The sequence below is a fragment of the Chelon labrosus genome, assembly GCF_963514085.1.
Source record: "Chelon labrosus genome assembly, chromosome: 21".
In the NCBI taxonomy this organism is placed as follows: domain Eukaryota; kingdom Metazoa; phylum Chordata; class Actinopteri; order Mugiliformes; family Mugilidae; genus Chelon; species Chelon labrosus.
The window spans coordinates 14,608,923-14,628,301 of NC_140354.1; the positions used below are offsets into that span (position 1 = coordinate 14,608,923).

Below are 19,379 nucleotides of genomic sequence, written 5' to 3' on the forward strand. Positions count from 1 at the left end.
TAAGATACTCAAAACATTTATTTATCACAGTACATGGACATAATGTTTCATAGACAACAATCTTTAGAGCCATCTAAAGTAATTACATCAATAATCAACTATCTCAGATCACCAGTGCAAGTAGTTACTGTAAATTATTATAATTTTTTTATTATAAAGAAGGTTATTACAGATGCTTTAAGTAATACTGACTGACAACATGGAGACAGGCACTGTTGTCGTCGTCACCATCCTACAGACCCGGTTCTCTTTGCTTCTTTACAAGCATCTTCAATACTAAAAGTAACTCATACGAAACAAATTGACTCTGTGATCTATGCTTAATACATCGGGTGGGATATCATTTATGCAACATGACTGCAGAGAGATGTACATATATATCCATATACATATTTGTATTAGATTATATTAAGTCAACAAGAAAGAAATTAACGTGGTAACACCGTCTACGTTCACATTCCTAACACTTGCCTAAAAGCTTCACAGACACCGCTGGAGGTCCGAAGTGTTCCACAAAGTCACAATGGCAAGTGTTTTATAAAACTTGTGCTGTAAAGTTGCTTGATAGCCGTTACCCATGATCCACCGTGTTTATACGCCACCCTGAATGATAAACCTGTGATTGACGGTCAGCTACTTAGCCACAGTTTGCCCTTTTTTGGATTTGTCTCACCCTCTGCACGGGTCCATGGCTTTACACCATGAATCTCATGTTTGTGCCACGATGCAACGGTTGAAATGGCCTTTTTTTTTTTTAGCAGCGCTGCAGGTGTTTTCAGTGGATAAGACAATCCCACACAGCAATAGCAACAAACCTGATTGGCACAGAATTGGCTTTAATTAATGCAAAAGCGTTAGCAAGAATGCTACATTTAGATGACTGTAACCTGATATTTTAATAGCTAAACAAAGCGGGTAGCTGCTTGTAGTATCAGCACGAGTTCATAATGTTAAATGTGTAGGGTCTTCGGCACTTTTAAATAGTATGTGATTTCAAATTTGTAGAAAATTGGTACTTCTTTCTGTCGGAAGTGGGAGGTACAGAATCATATAATCGAGTGCAACCTGACTGAAAAGTTCCCTAGAAAAACTGGCAAATGAAATGAAGCTCTTGTTCAAGAATTAAACGAATGTGTTCACCTAAAGGTCACCGATGGCTGCTCTGATTTGAGCAAAAGATAAAACAAAAACAAAAAAAAAAGGACATTTAAGAAACATGCAGGCACTAAATCTATGACATTTTCATGGTCCAGTTTAGACTCACATTTTTCTGGGCTACGACATTTCAAGCTGAAAAAGTCATTCCTATTAAGAACAACACACAACAGTCATTATTGGATGGTTCAAATGGACGGACTTGTGAACGACATGCAAGCTGGCAGATTTAATTTTGTTGTGCGTTCCTACATTGGAGGTCATCACTGTCACGGAGCTCTGCATTCAGGACGGCTGTCTGCGCCTTCTTACGACTTCTTTCTTTTTGTTTGGAGTCGGTTGGTGAGAGGATGCTGGCATATGGGCACTAAAACAAGCTGATCTGAACCATTTAGTCATATTCTTATTTACATTTATCTGTTGGCGTGGTATCTGGTTTCGTTTTCACCCACGTCTAAACCTCCAGATCTCCACAGAGATCCAAAAAGGCTAAGCGTTGTGCGCATTGACGGCTTATTTCAAACGAGTGCTGCGGGCCGCTTTAAGAACGGGGACGGCGACTTTGAGTGAAAGAAATGCAAGCATCACCACAACAAATGGAGCAATGAACACAACGAACAGAGATACCTCTTAAACCAACATTAGCTGCTCCTAGCAACTGCTACGACTGAAATCTGCAAACACTCTCGTGAAATGAAACTTATTCTGAAACGAAACTGCTGCTTTTTGGGAATGTGATCTTAACGCCTGAAGGGGAGACTCTGGGCTGAATTTGGCCAGTTTACTAAAATGCATTTAAGGTGTTTACAGGGATCGGTAAAGGGTGTGCTTCGATTTCTGACATGACGGATCGTCCGTCTCGACTTTCGAAGCACCTGGGGTACTTTTAGTTAAAATCAGTCTGCGTGTTAAAACACGACTCCAGATATGAGAGGGAGACTCTGGAGTCATTCCAATAGATTTATTTTCCAGAAACCCTCACCCATTAGCTATAGCAACAGTACCCACAGACACCTACTCTGAATGTTTTCTTCACGGCAGCACAAGTAAAAGGACGTCTCTATCATTTTTAAATCAGGAGATAGCCAATACTATAAAAATTTTTTACAGGCCCTGGATGCTGAAACAAGAGGTTTTATAGGATATATTGTTGTGTGGATTGTGCTTGTTATGACATAAGACTGTCTGGAGCTTCCTTCCCTCCAGTCCGGATTAACTCGAGCTAGTGTAGTCGTACTCGGGTGCCTTCGGGGGACCTCGCGTTTATTTATTTGTGCTGGGCCAACACGTCGTTTAGGATGTTGAGCAAGATGTGGACGTGGTACTCCTTGAAAACCAGCGCCGGGCGGAAACGGATCGATCGATCCCCGCACCCTCCCATGAGGACACCTGTGGAGGACAAACGGTGTTACTGCATATCCAAAAACATCCATTATATTTTTCCAAGTGCTAATCAGACTATTAGCAGCAGTAGCAGTTCAGCTATCGTTTATGTAGCTGGAGGAAATCCTGATTACAGTTTAATATAAATCTTAATTATAAAGCAGCAACAACAATAAAAACTGTCATAAAAAAGTAGTTTATAGAAGCCAGAGCCTGGGTCAGGGTTTCTCTGTCCGGCTTGAGAGGGTGCAGAAATTAACTGGATGATAAAATAAAGAATAACCATGCATGTATTTTATACCTTTGTCTCTGGTCTTTGTCAGGATCCTGTCGCGTGTTGCATCGTCACAGAGATCAATGGCGCAGAAGGTCCCCTGTCCTCGAGCTCGGCTCAATAAGCCGGGATACTGAGCCTGGGGACCAGACGCAGGCAAGTAGGTCATGTTCACACACACACACACACACACACACACACACACACACACACACACATACATATATAGGTCATAAAAAAAAAAAAACAAGTGTGATCAGCACTACAGTAACCCTGTTTATTACAGAGAACATAAAAAAATTAGTAATAACTCTGGTTATTGATTTACAACCTGGCACACAATGGATTATTACACATAAATCCCATACTGTGGCTCTGGAACCTCTTTGATGCTGTTCTTTTTTAATATTGCGCAATAAAAAAAAATCTATAAATCAATAAAAGAAAAGTGGGCATTAAAAATATGTCTGCCAAATTAAAAAAATGAATTGTATCCTGTCCTTGTGTTATATGTGATTTTTTGTGGGTGTACAACTGTTGATTTCAGAGGACCGTCCAGTTATGAGGACTGGAGAATCAGAAATATTTAATTCATTCATATTTTAAAAAATAAAAATAAATAAAAACCTACTATTTCTCTGAAAACAAATGTAAACATCTGAATAAAATAATAAAATTCAGGACTAAACCGCCACTGCAGGATCCACTGCCTGACAAGCAAAGGTGCATAGATGGTATTGCAGGACCTAAACTCAAGGACCTACGTACGTAGACTACGCCGGTGCGAGCCATTTTTACTTGTGCGCTCGTCAGTCTGGCTCGCTCTGTAACAACGCCACTCAAACGCTAGTCGGCGCTGTGTCTTTTTTTGCCAGTCGAGTTAATTTTTGTTTCTACTTCCTGCTTCACTTTAAACAATAGCGACTGAAACTTTCGGTGAAAGTCATACAAATGTCCGTATCTCCAAACCTCCTCAGTTAACCTTACTGATTCTTTATTGATCCAAAACAATCAATTTGGCAGGTATGGAGGGAAAAGACAACAAAAACAGACAGATCTGCAGCTGCATGCATACAGGTTTCGTTTTAGCACGTTAACTGTAATAACGTTTCAGCTTTGAATACGCACACCAGCACACACAAGAACGGTACCTGCAATTCATAAAGGCCGTTTAGCAAGGCTTTCCCAGAACGGGTCACTTCCTCCAGGAGGTTTTCTCTGCGGATCACATTGAGGACCTCGGACAGGAACAAGTTCTTCGACGGGTCACCCATCCACGTGTTAAAGATCCGGTACCCCTGTAAGTTTGGAAGCTTTAATTCAGATCTTTAGAAAGATAATTTTGTCTTTTTCACGTTTGTTTAATTCCTGTAAGATATTTTAACTTGTTCTTTTTGCGGATATACTGTAGTCTGCTATAATGATCGTATTTACCAGCTACAAGACAAACCTTATCAGCCTGTAGTTCATCCCTGTAGTAGTAGCCCCCAGTCAGAAGCTTCTTGCTGAAGGAGACGATGTCTGCCGGGTCGTCCATGCCCCAGTGCTCGTGGGCCCAAAACTTCCCTGTGCTGCCCCCGCCAGTCTGAACTTCATCCACATGAAAAGCACAACCGTGCTGGGGAGAGAAAAGGCGATCAGAGTCAGACTTATAAAATCCACTCATTAACGACGTATGAAATTCTTCTTTAAAAACCGGTTTGCGGTTGGTTTCTCATTGTCCTTTGAAACCCTCGAAAGAGAAGTTTCATGAGGATCCGTTACCTTGCGCGCGATGCTACGGAGTTTTTTGAAGAAGTCCACCGAGGCGTGGTTGTCTCCACCTTCGGCCTGGATCGGTTCGATCACAATCCCCGCCACAGGCTTCCCCTTCTGCCTCCATTTAACGATCAGATCCTCAACCTGGAGACGAACGCGGACAAACGAAAACCTTTTTATTCTCATTTCGTTACATGGTTTCAAGCCTTGATATTAAAACACGAAAACTTAAAATCAAGACTAATATATTTACATTTATTTATCCGTCTTTGTGCAATTCACATCTTAAAAGATCAACTGAATAATGAATCTGAAAGACTGCAAATACGAAACGCACTTCAATTATTGCTTTTACATTATACTCGGCTGTTCTCCTAAAACAACAGAACTAAATTAGACGCTTGAATCATGAAGTAAATCACTCAGTTAATTTACTAAGTGGCTGATTACATAATGCTGCAGCCTGGATTGCTCTTCATGGCTGTGCACATAAACACATCATCCCCTCTGCACATACACACCTCCTCCAGACAGCGAGCCTCTTCCTGCGCGTTCTCCCTGGTGAACTCCTCCAGCGGATACTGCAGCCTGGGGAACGGCGCGATCGGCCAATCGAACGACGGCACATCAAGCTTGTGGATCATTTTGGAGTGTGTCGTCGCCAGGCAACCTTAAGAAAGAACACTGTGTTAGCCACAAACTCTTTTACCGATCAGCGCGACAAATCCAGGTCCTGGTGCATCTAAAGTTGGGTTAATATTCGTGCAACAGATTTATAGTAGTAGTCTAGGCCGGCGATATGATCTCTGTGCAGCAACGGCAACTGAGCAGATCACACAGACTGTATAAAGAAGTGAAGCCAAAGCAAGTAGAGCTCCCCCTGGTGGCTGGCTGCAGTATAGGTCATAAGCTCCACCCCCTCCATGTTAGCGGATGGGACTTGCGTCAAACTTAAACACTAAAATACACGTCAAATAATTATTTTTCAAGGATGGTTTCTGTCATTTTACGTCGTTAATATAATGTTGATGCATGTTCAAGTGTCATTGTTTTGGATAAGTTTCGTTTAATTAGTTATTTGACGCTACAGAAACAGGATGTGACATAATGGCAGCTACCAGCTGCCATGCCGACCGCTCCGTAAAGCGGTCCCGTGGGACCGTGAGAGTTGTAAAACAAACAAAAAAAATAAATCACCAATTTGGCCAACACAAGGAAGTGGCGACACGTTGTCCATATTTATATACAGTCTATTGCGGATCATGCTGGAGTTAATAAATGTTGATCGACAGTTTTACTGAAATCAGTGCGACACAGAACGTTGTACTGAACTGAACTGATTAAGGCAAAAGGAGGATGATTTATCTGTGTTTGTCAAAAATGTCATTTCAGTCCCGTCCCAAATATAAACATATTCACTTGTTGTCCAGTTCTTTGCAGCTAACAGTTTGTTGAAACGAGCAGAATGTAAAAATATTGCATTATCGTATGAACTTCTTGCTGCCATCTTCTATTTAAAAAGGAATCGCTGTCACCTCAGCGGTGAGATAACTTCGCACCTCCACACCTTGCGTCACCAAAAAAAAACTTTTCCAACTAACGTCCCTACAACTTCAATTCTCGATTAAATTACGTGACGCCTTCCACTGCAGAAGGTTTTAGTTTGGTGTTCACAGTCAGCAGAATAAATTATCATCTCCTCAATACAACCACCAGCCTGGGAGCCCGAGCGCCAGCCAGTGGGTGGCTTTCAAATTATTACCTGTCATGCTTCTTTCTGGCTCAATTCAAACTTGGCTCAAGTATAATGTGCAACATAGTAGAAGAGGAGGTGTCACAGATGTCGTTTCTTTTTTTTTTTTAATGCGAGTGTTTAACATACCCATTGTTCTTCCGTGGAAACCTCCCATGAAAGATAAAATACTGAGTTCTGGACAGCCAGGGGACTGAGGCGGAAAGGTGGAGAGATAAAGCGAGTGAGAAATAGAAAACACAATAATGAGAAATATGAAATATTTAATCCAATTAAGATGCAGGGAGATCACTGAACGTTACGATACCTGGTTTATCATGCAGGTGCTCAGCTCTTCATTAGATGGTGAGTTGTGGCCTCGCTCCTTGTTCTAGAAAATAGGTGATAATTAAAGATCTGCACTGTTTTCATCTGTATTGTATAACAGTCTCTAATCTATCTATCTGTCTGTCTTAATCCATTACATGCAGTTCTCTCGACCAGTGACAACATAGTTAAGGTTTTCTAGGCAGCACTATCCAGATGCATTGTGGGAAATGCTGGATCTAACATATTTAGGTCAGTCAGAAGTGACTGTGGTTAAATCATACTCAACGTCTGCTAATTAATGACAGAATATAGTAAAAACATGTTTGAATAAAATTCTGTTATAGTTTAGTATTAAACCAAAAGATTCATCCACTACTCAGAAAATAAAAATTGATAGATGATCGACAGATTAACAGAAAAAATGATGAGTTGTTGCAGCCCTACATGAAACAGAAATCAGAAATTTCCTTTCTTTCTTTCTTTCTTTCTTTCTTTCTCAAGTCTCTCTGTGATACCGAGGTGCATTTTAATAGATAATAGCAGTTTTTTTGTTTTATTTTTTTATTTATGTCTTCTATTTTTCATCATGTTAAACCACGTGTACTCACCTTGTACCAGATAAACATTGCTTTGTAAGCGTTCTCATTGGAGCAAGAGCCGCACGCCATCGTCTGAACACGAGTCATTCCGCTCGGAGCCACCTGACAGGACGTAAGAGGCAGGGGAGACGATTGATTATACTGCCGTTGTCTTACCAGCACTATCCATCTATAGATCCTATCATTGTCAAATGAAGAGAATGTGCGTTACTGACCGTGAGAAGACTTTCAGTGATTTTGTCAGGAAAGTTCTCAGGAGGTAGGATCCCCAGAGCGGGTCGGTTCACGAATGTGCTCTAAAAGACAAATAAATTCAACAATACACTCATATAATATTATATAACGTATGTAGTGAAGACTTTGTCCTCTGACATGTTGGATATTTAATAACTTCACCGCTTCATCACAGTTAAAGTGTGATGTACGGAGGTATTGCCAAAGATGTGTTTTGTGAGGTCCCAGAGACTTTGACCTCTGACCAAACAGTAATGAATTCACCCTTGAGTCCAAGTGAACGTCTACATCTGACAAATTTCCATAAAGGCATTCCTGAGCTATTGCGTTCATATCGTATTCTCATCGTAATTTCCCCCCAAAAAATGTAAGATCACAGGTGTCAAACATACGGCCCGCGGGCCAAAAGCAGCCCTCCAGAGGGTGTAATCTGGTCCGCAGCATGAATCTGCAAAAATTGCATAGAAGACTGCAATTTTTTCCGTAATTTGTTTTAGAAGGAGAAGTGGACAGAACACAACACTGAGACCCAGGACTAAACAGCAGACTTATCACTTATTTTTCTTAAGATATTTAATTTTTTTGAAGAATAGTTTATCAAATGTCCTGCTCATTTATTTGTTTTTCTTTGCACTAAAACAAATGGAAAAAATCTGGAGTTGCAGTTACTTATAGGTTATTATGCTATTGTCTTACTGGTCTGGCCCGCTTGAGATCAAATTGGGCTGTATGTGCCCCCCGAACTAAAATGAGCCAGATTGTCCAAACAAAGGGCAAATTAAGTTCCTAAAATGAGTGCGGTGAAATCTTTTACACTCTAAAAACAATCTATCAGTGACTAATATAGTCTTTGACTGTAAGCCTTACACTACACCACATAGATATGTACCCGATGACACAAAAGGTCTTGTAATGTAATGAGAGGACCCACCAGATTGTTGGGATTAGTCATCAGCTTCAGGAGAGCAGGGTGGTTGTAGCCTGAGGGAGGACAGAGTGGGAGTGGTTTTATAAAGTGAAATTGCTTTTAATTATCCCAGTAAAATAATACGACATTGTTTCTCATAGCAACTGGAACAATAAATCAAGAGTACACCCGCATGGATTCATTTAAAGTGGAGAGTATTTGCATTAAAACCCAACATGTTACTGACAGTACACTGAAAATCCTGACCCCCAAAGTACAGACTCAATACAACAATGGAATGCACTTTATTTAGACTTTTAGAAACTACATGAAGAAAACCATTTCCAATCAAGAACCATAGATCACATTACTTATGTTTGCAATGTGCTTTCAGGACGTCCACATGGATCTACTAGTTTCTACGTTAATTGGTGATTATCAGCCGAAAGAAAAGCCTTCTGTCAAGTCTTGTTTGTTTCAGACAGTGGATGAACTACAGGGCTTCTTAAAGGGCCAGTACGGATTTTATTTATTTTTTAAACTGTGAATCAAGCAAAGCTTAAAAACAAAAAAAAGCCTTGCAATGAATATAATAAACGACCCTCTTTTACAACGAACATCGTGCCTGATCATCGACTATACCTCTTCTGCAAGGCGACACGCTCACACTCAAATACAAGCTCACAGAGTCGGCGAGAAAGGCTGTGAAAGAAGCAGGAAACGAGGACTTCTATGCTAATTTGTTTTTCCATATAAGTCATTTGAATGCTGGAGTGCAAATCTCCAGGTCCACAGACCCAGGGAACCTCGGCGCCAGACAAAAGAACAAACACAGGACAAAACAACCGCATTTTCATGTGAGTTTATCGCCTCCTCTGTAAAATAACATTCTTGTCCCAGCAGTTAAAAGAGCAAAAGATTTAGGAATTGCAGGCATCCCTTTTGCCCACGTCCACAATCCAAGTAACTCCGACTGAATCTTTTGCTACTAACCAATGGGGATGGAGGAGATCTGAGTGTAGATGTCCAGCATGCGGTTGCCGTCCACGTCCACCAGGTAGTTTCCTCTGCTCTCCTCGTAGTTGCAGAAGAAGTTGATGGCACCGACATTCTGGGAAGAGGCGTGTCCCGTGTTAAAAATACAGTTTAATGCTCCCGTCGCTCTCGAGGTCGGCCGCAGGCGAAGAAACGACAGCAAATGGCCACGGCCGTGCAGGCAACCAAACTGTGAGTCGTTACCTAAAAACAGTCTGTGGACACTACTTATTAATCTCAGTCAACCTAACAATCCCAGAGCTGTATCAAGCTATATTTTGAAACTGTAAAAAGTATTTTAAAAGATTGTAGCTAGCACTGATGCCTCACAGCAAGAAGGTTCCTAGGCCGACTGGGGCCTTTCCCAGATGTGGAAAGTCTGATGAATTAAGTTGTTGCATGTGACGAACATGCACATAAAGTCAGTAGCTGCTCATTACATCGATGATTTAGTTTTTTTATTTCTTCTTTTCATCAATAATGACTCACAGCGTTTGTCTGTGTGTGTGTGTGTGTGTGCCCGCTTGAACTGAGCTTGAGCTTCAAGCGGACACGCGCTTCTATTTTTAGAGATGTAAACAGCTAAACGGGACACTACTGGCATCACACACACAAGAAATACTTTATTTATTGCTGTATCTGTCCAGGACTTTGGAGCTCGAGTGAAGCAGATGGTCGTCCGAAACGACATCCGTTGCTTAAGGCCTTTCGATGTGGCGCTAAAATCGTGAACGCACGGTTATATGTGCACAGATACATGCGAGCCTGCGTGTATACATCACTTACAAGCGGCTGGAAGGCTGCAGATTTCTACATATGGTTTGACAATGCCACTTATATGTGGAACAGCGCTTGTGCTCCAGGGTTTATTTAACTAGTTCACTGAGTTAATATAATTGGAGATCCTATCTGGCCACACAGACTCACACAAAGGCACAGTTCGGTCTTTTTAGGCTTGACACGATTTCTGCTCCTGCTTTCTGATTCAATACACAGTGATAATAATAATAATAATAAGTGCAGAGATGTATATTTAAAGATCTTGTTGCTTGTAATTGTGATTAACTAGACTTTAGAATCACAGATTAACCTAAGCAGCATGTCTTTGGACGGCCATCCCAGTATAAACTTAATTTAACTCAACAAACACCAACAATTCTCAGCTCACCTGGATCTCTCCCAGCTGTTTCGTCAGCTCCTACAAATGATAAAAGAGAAGAAAAGTGATATTCATCAGTATCTAGCGACTGGAAAGCATTTATTTTGCGTTTATACGTATGCGCTCCTTACTAGTGACCGTGGCCCGGGGACTGCAGTTTTCATGGAGGGCCCGTCGTAGTCGAACTCCATTTGAGTCTTCGCCGCCGCCTTGCTGACATATCTGCACCCTGGTGGTGGAGAAGACACAGGAAAGAGTCGAAAACAGGAAACTCTTGACACGTCAGCTGACCCCCGACCTCTCGTGTTTAAATGAAACAGCTGGAAGGCTGTAGGACAACACTTCTGTATTTGCTGGAAGAAAAAATAAATAAAACTGAAGGCAAATGTTAAATAAATGATCTGCACATTGAGAGAAATGAGCAGAAAATGGAAAAAGTAGGAAAAAAAACAACAAAATCTGCTCGTTGGTTGTGCAAGAGTTGCTTCATGCAGACCACCAGAGACCTGGGTAATGTTTTAATCATGTAAACAGAGGGTGCCGTGTAAACACCACATCCCGGATATGTTCAAAACTAATGAGCTCAAAGGTCTGAGTCAAAATATGAGTGGATCCTTAAGCATCTGTCTCTGAGACGCCTACTGCCACTCTACAACTTGTTAGAAAGAGCCAGGAGCACAGGGAGAGAGGTGGATCCCCATCAGGTCTCTGCCTTCTTTAATTAAGGCTTTTTAATTAATTTAACTCATTTACAAGGGAGACTCGACCAAGACGAGTTATATAAGAACATAATTCATTCACAGCCATCACATACTGAGGTCGGATCTGAATGGCCAGCAACACACCTAAAAGACATCTCCTGTTGTTTGGATCTTTGGGGAATGATATGGATACAAGCAGCCGAATTGAGTTTCCTTGTCAGGGTGTCTAGGCTAAGCCTCAAGTCCTTTACAGTCACGCTTAATCTAAAGACAGTTTACCACGTTGGTCTCAAGTGTGAATGAGCACCTGGTCAATAAATACGTAAATATCACAGTGATGATCTTATCAGACGTGTGACTTGTTTGTGTTGTATTTATATTCCGTAAAACTACATCTCCGAAGGGCTATGGCGCTAAATAGCATTGGTGTACGCTAAAGCAATTCCTGCTGCTCAATAAACGCATATCACGCAGATTGCAGGCATCCTAGAGCGAAAGGTCTGTGTCACACTGATAAATTTGAAAATAATTATTACAGATCGAGTGGATTTGATTGTGGATTCATTTTTAAATAAAACCCATGAGCAATAGACCTTAGACCTTTTGGGCAACAACAGATGTCCCCGCCGCTGGATAAAACACAGAGATAGACATGTGTTTTGAGGTCCATGGGGTTGTCTGGAGACTCAACAACAGCAAAAACTGATGCCAGATGCACATCAGGAGGTGCTCGAGGTCGAACAGCTGAAATTTTACATTAGGTATGGCGGGATCTAAATTTTGGCACTGCTCCACATCCTTCAGGGGTTCTGACCTGTCGTGAAGCATGCAGCTGTCTCTGGACAGCTGGTGAGAGCAGGGCGCGACTAGGCCGGGAACTCCTACTGCTGGTGGGGCGCCTCTAATTTAATGCTAATGCACCAGTTGTGAACGTAAAAAGAAAACTTTAATATTCAGGACATCGCTTCCTGTTGTATAAGAAAATCAATACTGCTCTTGCCACACTTGCTAACTAAGCAGTGAACAGAATGGTTCAAAACAGAATTGCTCCTGATGGCCAGGCTCCTGGTGCAGGCTACTCACATGGCTCGCTGCCATTGTTCTGCGAGTCTGAATGGGTGAGTGACAGGCAAATTGTAGAGTGCCTTGTAAATGCAGTCTATAAAATGGAGCTCAGCCACGTCTGGCTTATGTTGTAATCAAGGGAAGATGGAGGTCCTTTCGTCCTTTGTTGGACATCTGCTCCAGCTATCAAACAGGCGGTCCATGGTATGCGTCCCGTCTTCGCGGATGGACATAGCTCTACCCAGGGTTTCCCCCTCAGCGTTGTACCTTGTCATCATAACTTCAAACATATCGGGTTTGCAGATGTGTTTAATTCTTCTTTTATTGAGTCCGTTCCAACCCCCTGCTCGATCCTAGCAGTCAACTCTCTGTTGAATGAGGTGAGGTTGCTTCAATCTGGTCACAGAGGCAATCTATCAAGATGTTTTTGTGAGAATTGTTGATGATTAATTGTACGTACTGCTGACCGAGCAGCACATTGCCCACATGGTCTATATAATAAAGATTATCTTGACCCCTTGTGTATCTGAGGCAATTAAAGCTTGCTGCTGACATTGACAATTGAGTCTGTGTTGCAAAACTGCCCGTTTCCCAAAGTCCAGTCCAGTGTCACTAAGCATCAAATCATCTTAGCACAAAATATAAGTTATTAAGGTCATAGTTAACAAGAATGCGAACAATGAAGGAACAAATAACACCTATGGCTAAAAGTAGTCAAGCTTTCTGTCAAGCTACGAACATCTTCTTACTCCGAGAATCTTGATAAACCAGGACCATGAGTTACAGGACCACCTGCAACGCTGTCATAGTCGAGAACTTGTCACTGACATTAAATCAACTCTGTCCTAGTCTAGTGAACAGCGTCTCCTGAACCAGAACGGAACCAGAAAAATCCAACCCAAACAGCCTATTGATGATTGACACGAGTGGGGGAACTTTGACACGTCACCAGTCTCCGCAAAGCAGGCAGACGCAAATTGATAAGCACATCCTGCTTGAGGTCAGTCAAACATTTACACCGATTACACAACGCTGTTCTATATTCGCCGAGGAAGTAATCTAACTTTATAACTGATTGTGGTATTTGTCTAGAACTTTAAGTATACCTGGAGAGCTGAGCCACAGGTTTTTCTGGAGGGAGAGGACGAGCTGACGGCTGATCAGAGAGGTCGCCATGACGAAGCAGCCTCGGACGAGACGAAGAGAAAGGGAGAGGCAGAAGTTGCCCTCAGGGTCTTAATTCACCAAGCACCTACAGGAAGAGAGAAACACAAAGAGGGGATTAATTATAAATACAGTAATAAATGAAGAGCAATGTCATCAGCTCAAAAGTTGAGAGACAAAGAGTCTTGACTGTGCTGCTAGGCTGGTAGAATAAACATCTTTAGGTTACGGAGATTGTCTTACAGACGATCACCAGTGTTGCTTTCAGGAGGAGGACAGTGCTACACTAAAGGCCTTCCAGGGTTAGTCAACTCGCCCAACCTATTCCCGACTGCTAGTTCAACATGATTCAGAGGAACCCTTGGTCATTGACTTTCCTACGCATATTGACACTGGAAACCTTGATCGGCAACTCTACGAAATGGAGGAATGACGAAAAAGAGGGCGTGCGTTTTCACCCCGAGATGAGTCCAACCAAAGGTAACACCAAAAAAGCAGCAGAAACAAGAAAAGAGGGTTGGGAATACACTAAACACTTACTACCAGAATGAACATAAGTCCTTCAACAGTGCAGGAAACGTAGGTAAAACAAAACCACATTACAACAACTCAAGGGTAATACTGCACTGTGCAGCAGAGTCAGTAACGTGAGCAATGATATAAAAATGAAAAGACATTTGATAAAGAGGAGAATGAAGTTCTAAAGCGTCTTGTCGTTTAATTTGCGCCACCCCTTATGGTTCTTTTTCAGTTTACTTGCATTAAAGTACGTCTGCGCACGGAAGTTTCCAGGACGACTGCGAAGACGAGGAGCATTTTCCTTTCAGGGCAAGTACACCCTTGATGCAGCTTGACATTGAACACTCTTTACCAGACTGTCTGCATCGCCTACAGTTTATAAAACACATGCAAAATCCTCTCAGGCCAACGAAAAAGGTCTAAGTAAGTGGCAGTGACAACGCAGCTGTTATGCTGCTTCTTGTGCAGGGCTAAGGGACTGTAGTGCATGAATGTTTTGTTTTTCCTTTTCTACTATTAATAGTAGGCCTTTTTTCTGCACCTCTGCACCAGAGAAACTCTCTCATTCATGGTTAAAGAAGAATAACCTTGATCTGATTTGATCATTCCCTCCTGAACGGAGCAGTGCCTCTTTAAAAGTAATGAGTCAGTCTTTGATCTTGGTGATCGTCCAATATTCTCAGCTTGTAAAGCTAAAAGATTTCCCGAAACTTGAAGTCCGTCATCTAATCAACGAATGAACCTGCTTCGCGACTTGTTGCGACAACAACCGATCTGACAAGTGTTTTGAAGAACCAACGGATTCCGGGTTGCATCAAAATCGTCAACAGTTGAGATAACGTACAGTCCAAAGCCCCTCTGGCTCATCAGTCGGTCGAAGGATACGTAAGACCAAGATCTTCCTCGGTTGACAAGCGAACTAAGGTGTAACTCAAGGTGCTGACACAAATATGAGGAAAAAGACTCCATCGCTTTAAAAACTAAGGAGGTGTCTAACGTTCAAGCAGCTCATTCATTGTGACAGGTATAATCCTGTGGAGACGTTCGGCTCACATTTATGGAAAGATGTGATATTGTTTGACTACAGCGAGCAATTTCAAGACACCCTCTCCACAAAGTCTTTGAGAAATAGCTGCTTAAAAAACATCAAACGCAACAAACAACTCTGTCTGGGGTGCCGCGGCAATATTACATCATCATGAGTATATAAGAGTGAGGCAGGGTGAAAGGGAAGACAGGCATGCTTGTCTGCTCTTCCTCCTCGCTCCTCGTCTCTTATATAATACTGGCGGCAGGAACAGGAAAATTCCAGTTATCTGCCTTTACACGGAATGAAAAACCACGGCCCTTCACATACAATTGCCTGCGTGCACACTCGATCGGAGAGCACGTGTGAACGCTCACACACACAAGAAAAAAACAACCGGGAACACACACAAACAAACACACACAAACATGCATGCACTCACAGACGGTTTCTTGGCAACACCTCGCGAACTGGATGAAACTGGTTTAGATTGTGAGAGTTACACAAGACCGCATCTTCGTTCTGCGGAGCGCTATAACCTCACTTAACCTGGGTGGACCGTGTGAAGGGGTGAATAATAAAGTGATGGGAGAGCGGAGACAGCAAGTTTGAACTGAGATAAGATCGGAATATGAGCAATAACTGAATGCAACGGCACTAAACCATCCGTCTATCGGGTTTATCCTGCAGAGGGACACAGAAGACTGGAGTTTATCCCGACAGGCATTGGGTAAGAGGCTGGTCCCCCCCCCCCTCCGCCCCACTCCCGGAAAGGTTGCCAGGGCATCACAGGGCAAACACAGACAGGGGAACAGCCGTTCACGCTCACATGCGCAACGCCAATGCACATTTAGAATCCCCACTTCACCCATCATACACGTCTCTGACTGTGGCACCTGCAGAAAACCAACATAGGCTCAGGTCCAACCCAGAGGCGACAGTGCTATCCAACCGGCTTGTTGTGCTGGTCCCAGGCATTTACTCGCAGATTATCACTTTGGACCTTTGTCCCCTTATACATTCACTTACTTGCATGCATGGTTCAAGTTCTGTTGCGCAGCGATGACGGGAAATGCATGAACATGAAGTTCAAACCCGGATTTCTTTCACATCCCCACCGACTTCATCCAACGCCTGCGTGAACTGGCTTCAGATTTTTAGCAAATAACTGTAAGACGTTAGCCCCGACACCTTGACTCCCACACCCACCCAAAATATGGGTGAGCAATGACAAGCAGTTCTAAGGAAGCATACTAGAGTCTTGAATGAAAACGGGCTTGGCTAAAAAAACTAATTGTCTGAGCAACAATGCAAAGAGCGTGGGGACACTGCAGGACGTTTCAGCACAGATATGAAAGGTAATCTCAGAGATGACAGTTGTAACCACAACCTCTGATCCCCGGTCTTAAGAGAAGCCTTTCACATGTCAGAAAAATAAAGCATACACCTTTCTTTCATACGTATTTTTCCAACTATTGAAAACCTTTGACTATTTGACTAAAGAGTTTCGCATTCAGCCGTCCACCCACTCTCCCGTTTGCTCAGAACAATGTGACTCCCATTGCAAACAAGCCTAGGGTTGTTACTTAATGATTCTCACTTACAACTTCCGTCACCGCTATCCCCCCGCGAGCGACCAACTTGGGGACCGAGTTAACATGCAGCTGACATGGCCAACGAGTCACCATGGCAACAGGCCCAAAAGGGGAAAGAAAGAGACAGAGCGTCTCGGTGTGTAAAGAAAAAAGAGAGAGTTAGGGAGTGCTGCCACCACTGCTGAATTTTCTCCCAATCGCTTAATTTATAAACTCGGTAGAAAGTGAGGATCTGTGACAATATTATAGCCGCTCAATGTTGGCTGGACACTTGCAAACACTGACAGGCGCTTATTTTAAAGGAGCGAGGGATGAGGAGCATATGAACGGAGGGCAATCTGGTGCCATGGGCTATACGTTTTCAGGCTGTCCCGGTACGAAGCTCTAACCGTAAGGGTCAACCCGAATCAGCCCCGTCAAACCCTTCTCCCAACAAGGGTTTGACATTTACTGGACACATCACATATAGAAATAAAAATGTGTGGATTCTGCCAGGTTTCTGCCACAAAATATAACCTGGCCTGGAGCTAGGGATGGGAACAGATTACACTCCTGCAAAGATCTCCCAGGACAAACCATGATTGCAACACGCCCCATAATGAAATCCAAATTACCTTGTTGTTACCAGACTCCGATAAGAATCGAGTCTGGCTGCGGTAGGCCGGGGTTATCCATGACCTGTATCAGACTAAACCGCAGCCGATTGCACATTGCATCACACCAGTCTGCTGTCCGAAAGTGGCAGCAGTGACACTAATTAAAAAGTAAACTGGAAGCTAAGGGGGACGTTACCGCTCTGCATCCGAAGCATCGCTAAAATGGAGGCAACCTTGACTAAAAACTGTACCGGAGAGCAATTTCGCAGTGAATATCAGCCAAATTAAAACTGTCTGTCCTAGATTTTGAGAGCTGGAGGGTTTCCTTTAGTGAGAATAAGGCAAATTCAGGAAAAATACGCTGTGAAGTACAAAAGCATAATAAAATATGAATGAAGTTGCGCGGAAAGTGATATGCAATGATATTAATCTGCTCACTGAATAGGATATGCCCTTGTTTTCCTGTGTAGACAACAAAACACCTTTTAGAGTGAGTGTGAAACCAGCAAAGCAGAGGAAAGAGCCTATTAATTTCTTCCAGGAGAACTCAATCTACTAAGACACAGGGCGCTAAAAGCGCAAGCAAAAGAAATTCAGTTTCATTTAATGGTGAAACTAAATTAGTATGGATGTAGTCCAAGTATGCTGCTAAACACTGGAGTTACACATCGCCAAACGCCCTCCAGCAGAATGAAATTCTTCCTTCTTCTTTTGTTTTTTTCTCCTCTCCATATCTCAGCTTGTTTTGAAGCTGGGGTCTCAAGGCAGGGTCAGCCTTCAGGCTTAATGCTCCGGGGGGCCCAGAGCCTCAAACACAGAGCCGCCCCTGCCCCAAATCTGACAGTAAAAGGCGAAGCAAAGGAAAATATGTCAGCTATCTGCAGCGCGTTGTCACAGACTTCATTGTTGCAGACTTTCATTTCATTTCAGTTCAGGTCAGAGTGAGTTCATGGATATTTGGAAGTATTAAAAAAAAGCATCATGCAATTTCCTGTCAGTTATTTATTTATTATGATCTCATGGTGGCCATTAGACACTGAACGCTGAGTTGCACAACAGCACCAACACTTGCGAACTTCTCCTGTTACAGTGAGGTAAAATACTGATATGTTGGTGCAGTGATTTAGATGCATGCAGAAATGGGAATGATTCCTCCTGCTCCTGCAGCAACACAACCCAGACTCACTCCGACAACACAGCGCATTCAAATCATTGAGGCATTTTTTTTAACTATGTGCTTTTTTGCGATTCTGGTCCTCCTCTGAGAAATCTGGTTCCGGCTGGATCTGACTGGCTCACACTGTACAGTTTACACCCTTAGTATGGGGGGTGATATATTTTAAGACTAACTTATCTATTCTGGCAGTCTGTGCAAAACAGAGCCAGACGTTTCATAAGATGCTTTCTGCAGACTCCTGCGTAACCCGACGCTTTGACGGTCCAACTGCGCGCACAAAACAACATCACGGCCGTGTTATTCGAGACCCCATCAACACAGTGGTCCGATCCGAGCTTCACTTGCTGCAGATCAAGCTGGGAGGTTTGGTGATGGAGGCTTCGGGGGATCACTTACCGATGATCCGGAGACAGCAGCGGGATCGGAGCCTAAAAAAATCCCTGCAGCGCAGCAGGACTGTTGGACGGCGGCAGCGCAGACACTGGTCTTGCCCGTAGACTGAAGTGTGGACTTGCCAGACAGGCCCTGGTCTCTACAAGAGGAGGAGCTTGTTCTCTGCATCGCTAGCACCACTTCTTCCTCCTAGTGGTTAATTGGCGGTTTGCAAACTACCCCTTGGTGCAGCGCCGCAACCAACTGGTGTGGATCAGTGTCCAGTATTTCAAATATTCATATATCCTCTCTCTCATATTGCTGAGATAATGAAATACGACTAATTTCTTGAAAACTGTCTCTCCAACTTGCCATTAAACTCTGTAAAAACCCTCTATAATTTAACATTTCTAATTGAATTCCGTGTCCTTTGGCGTTTTCTGAATTTCTGCTTAAAAAAATGACTCAAAACATCAACAAATGAGTAGATATATTATTCTTGTGCGTGTATTTAACCAAGAGAATTAATCTTATGGACATATTTGTGAGTTGTTTAAAGTAACTGAACCTGTGCCCCCCTCCCCCACCCCCCATTAG

General features: G+C 42.8%; 1 protein-coding gene across 1 annotated transcript; it reads right to left on the reverse strand.

Annotated features, from left to right (window-relative positions):
- Positions 1-19,259, reverse strand: abat (4-aminobutyrate aminotransferase). Its single transcript, XM_084571240.1, has 16 exons — positions 18,807-19,259; positions 13,439-13,584; positions 10,698-10,795; positions 10,576-10,605; positions 9,366-9,483; positions 8,397-8,446; positions 7,447-7,527; positions 7,241-7,333; positions 6,631-6,693; positions 6,453-6,516; positions 5,092-5,240; positions 4,577-4,714; positions 4,263-4,430; positions 3,964-4,110; positions 2,840-2,951; positions 1-2,544 (listed from the first exon to the last, which is right to left on the reverse strand). The coding sequence occupies exons 2-16, from the start codon at positions 13,506-13,508 to the stop codon at positions 2,423-2,425; spliced, it is 1,503 nt and encodes a 500-aa protein (XP_084427366.1). The 5' UTR covers positions 13,509-13,584; positions 18,807-19,259; the 3' UTR covers positions 1-2,422.
- Positions 19,260-19,379: the final 120 nt, after the last annotated feature.

Excerpts from the sequence above, each read along its gene's own strand:
- abat (XM_084571240.1), bottom strand. The coding sequence starts at position 13,508 with ATGGCGACCTCTCTGATCAGCCGTCAGCTCGTCCTCTCCCTCCAGAAA. Across the intron at positions 2,952-3,963 it reads ACGGCCTTTATGAATTGCAG|GCTCAGTATCCCGGCTTATT; the intron begins GTACCGTTCTTG and ends TCTGGTCCCCAG. Across the intron at positions 2,545-2,839 it reads GACAAAGACCAGAGACAAAG|GTGTCCTCATGGGAGGGTGC; the intron begins GTATAAAATACA and ends TGTCCTCCACAG.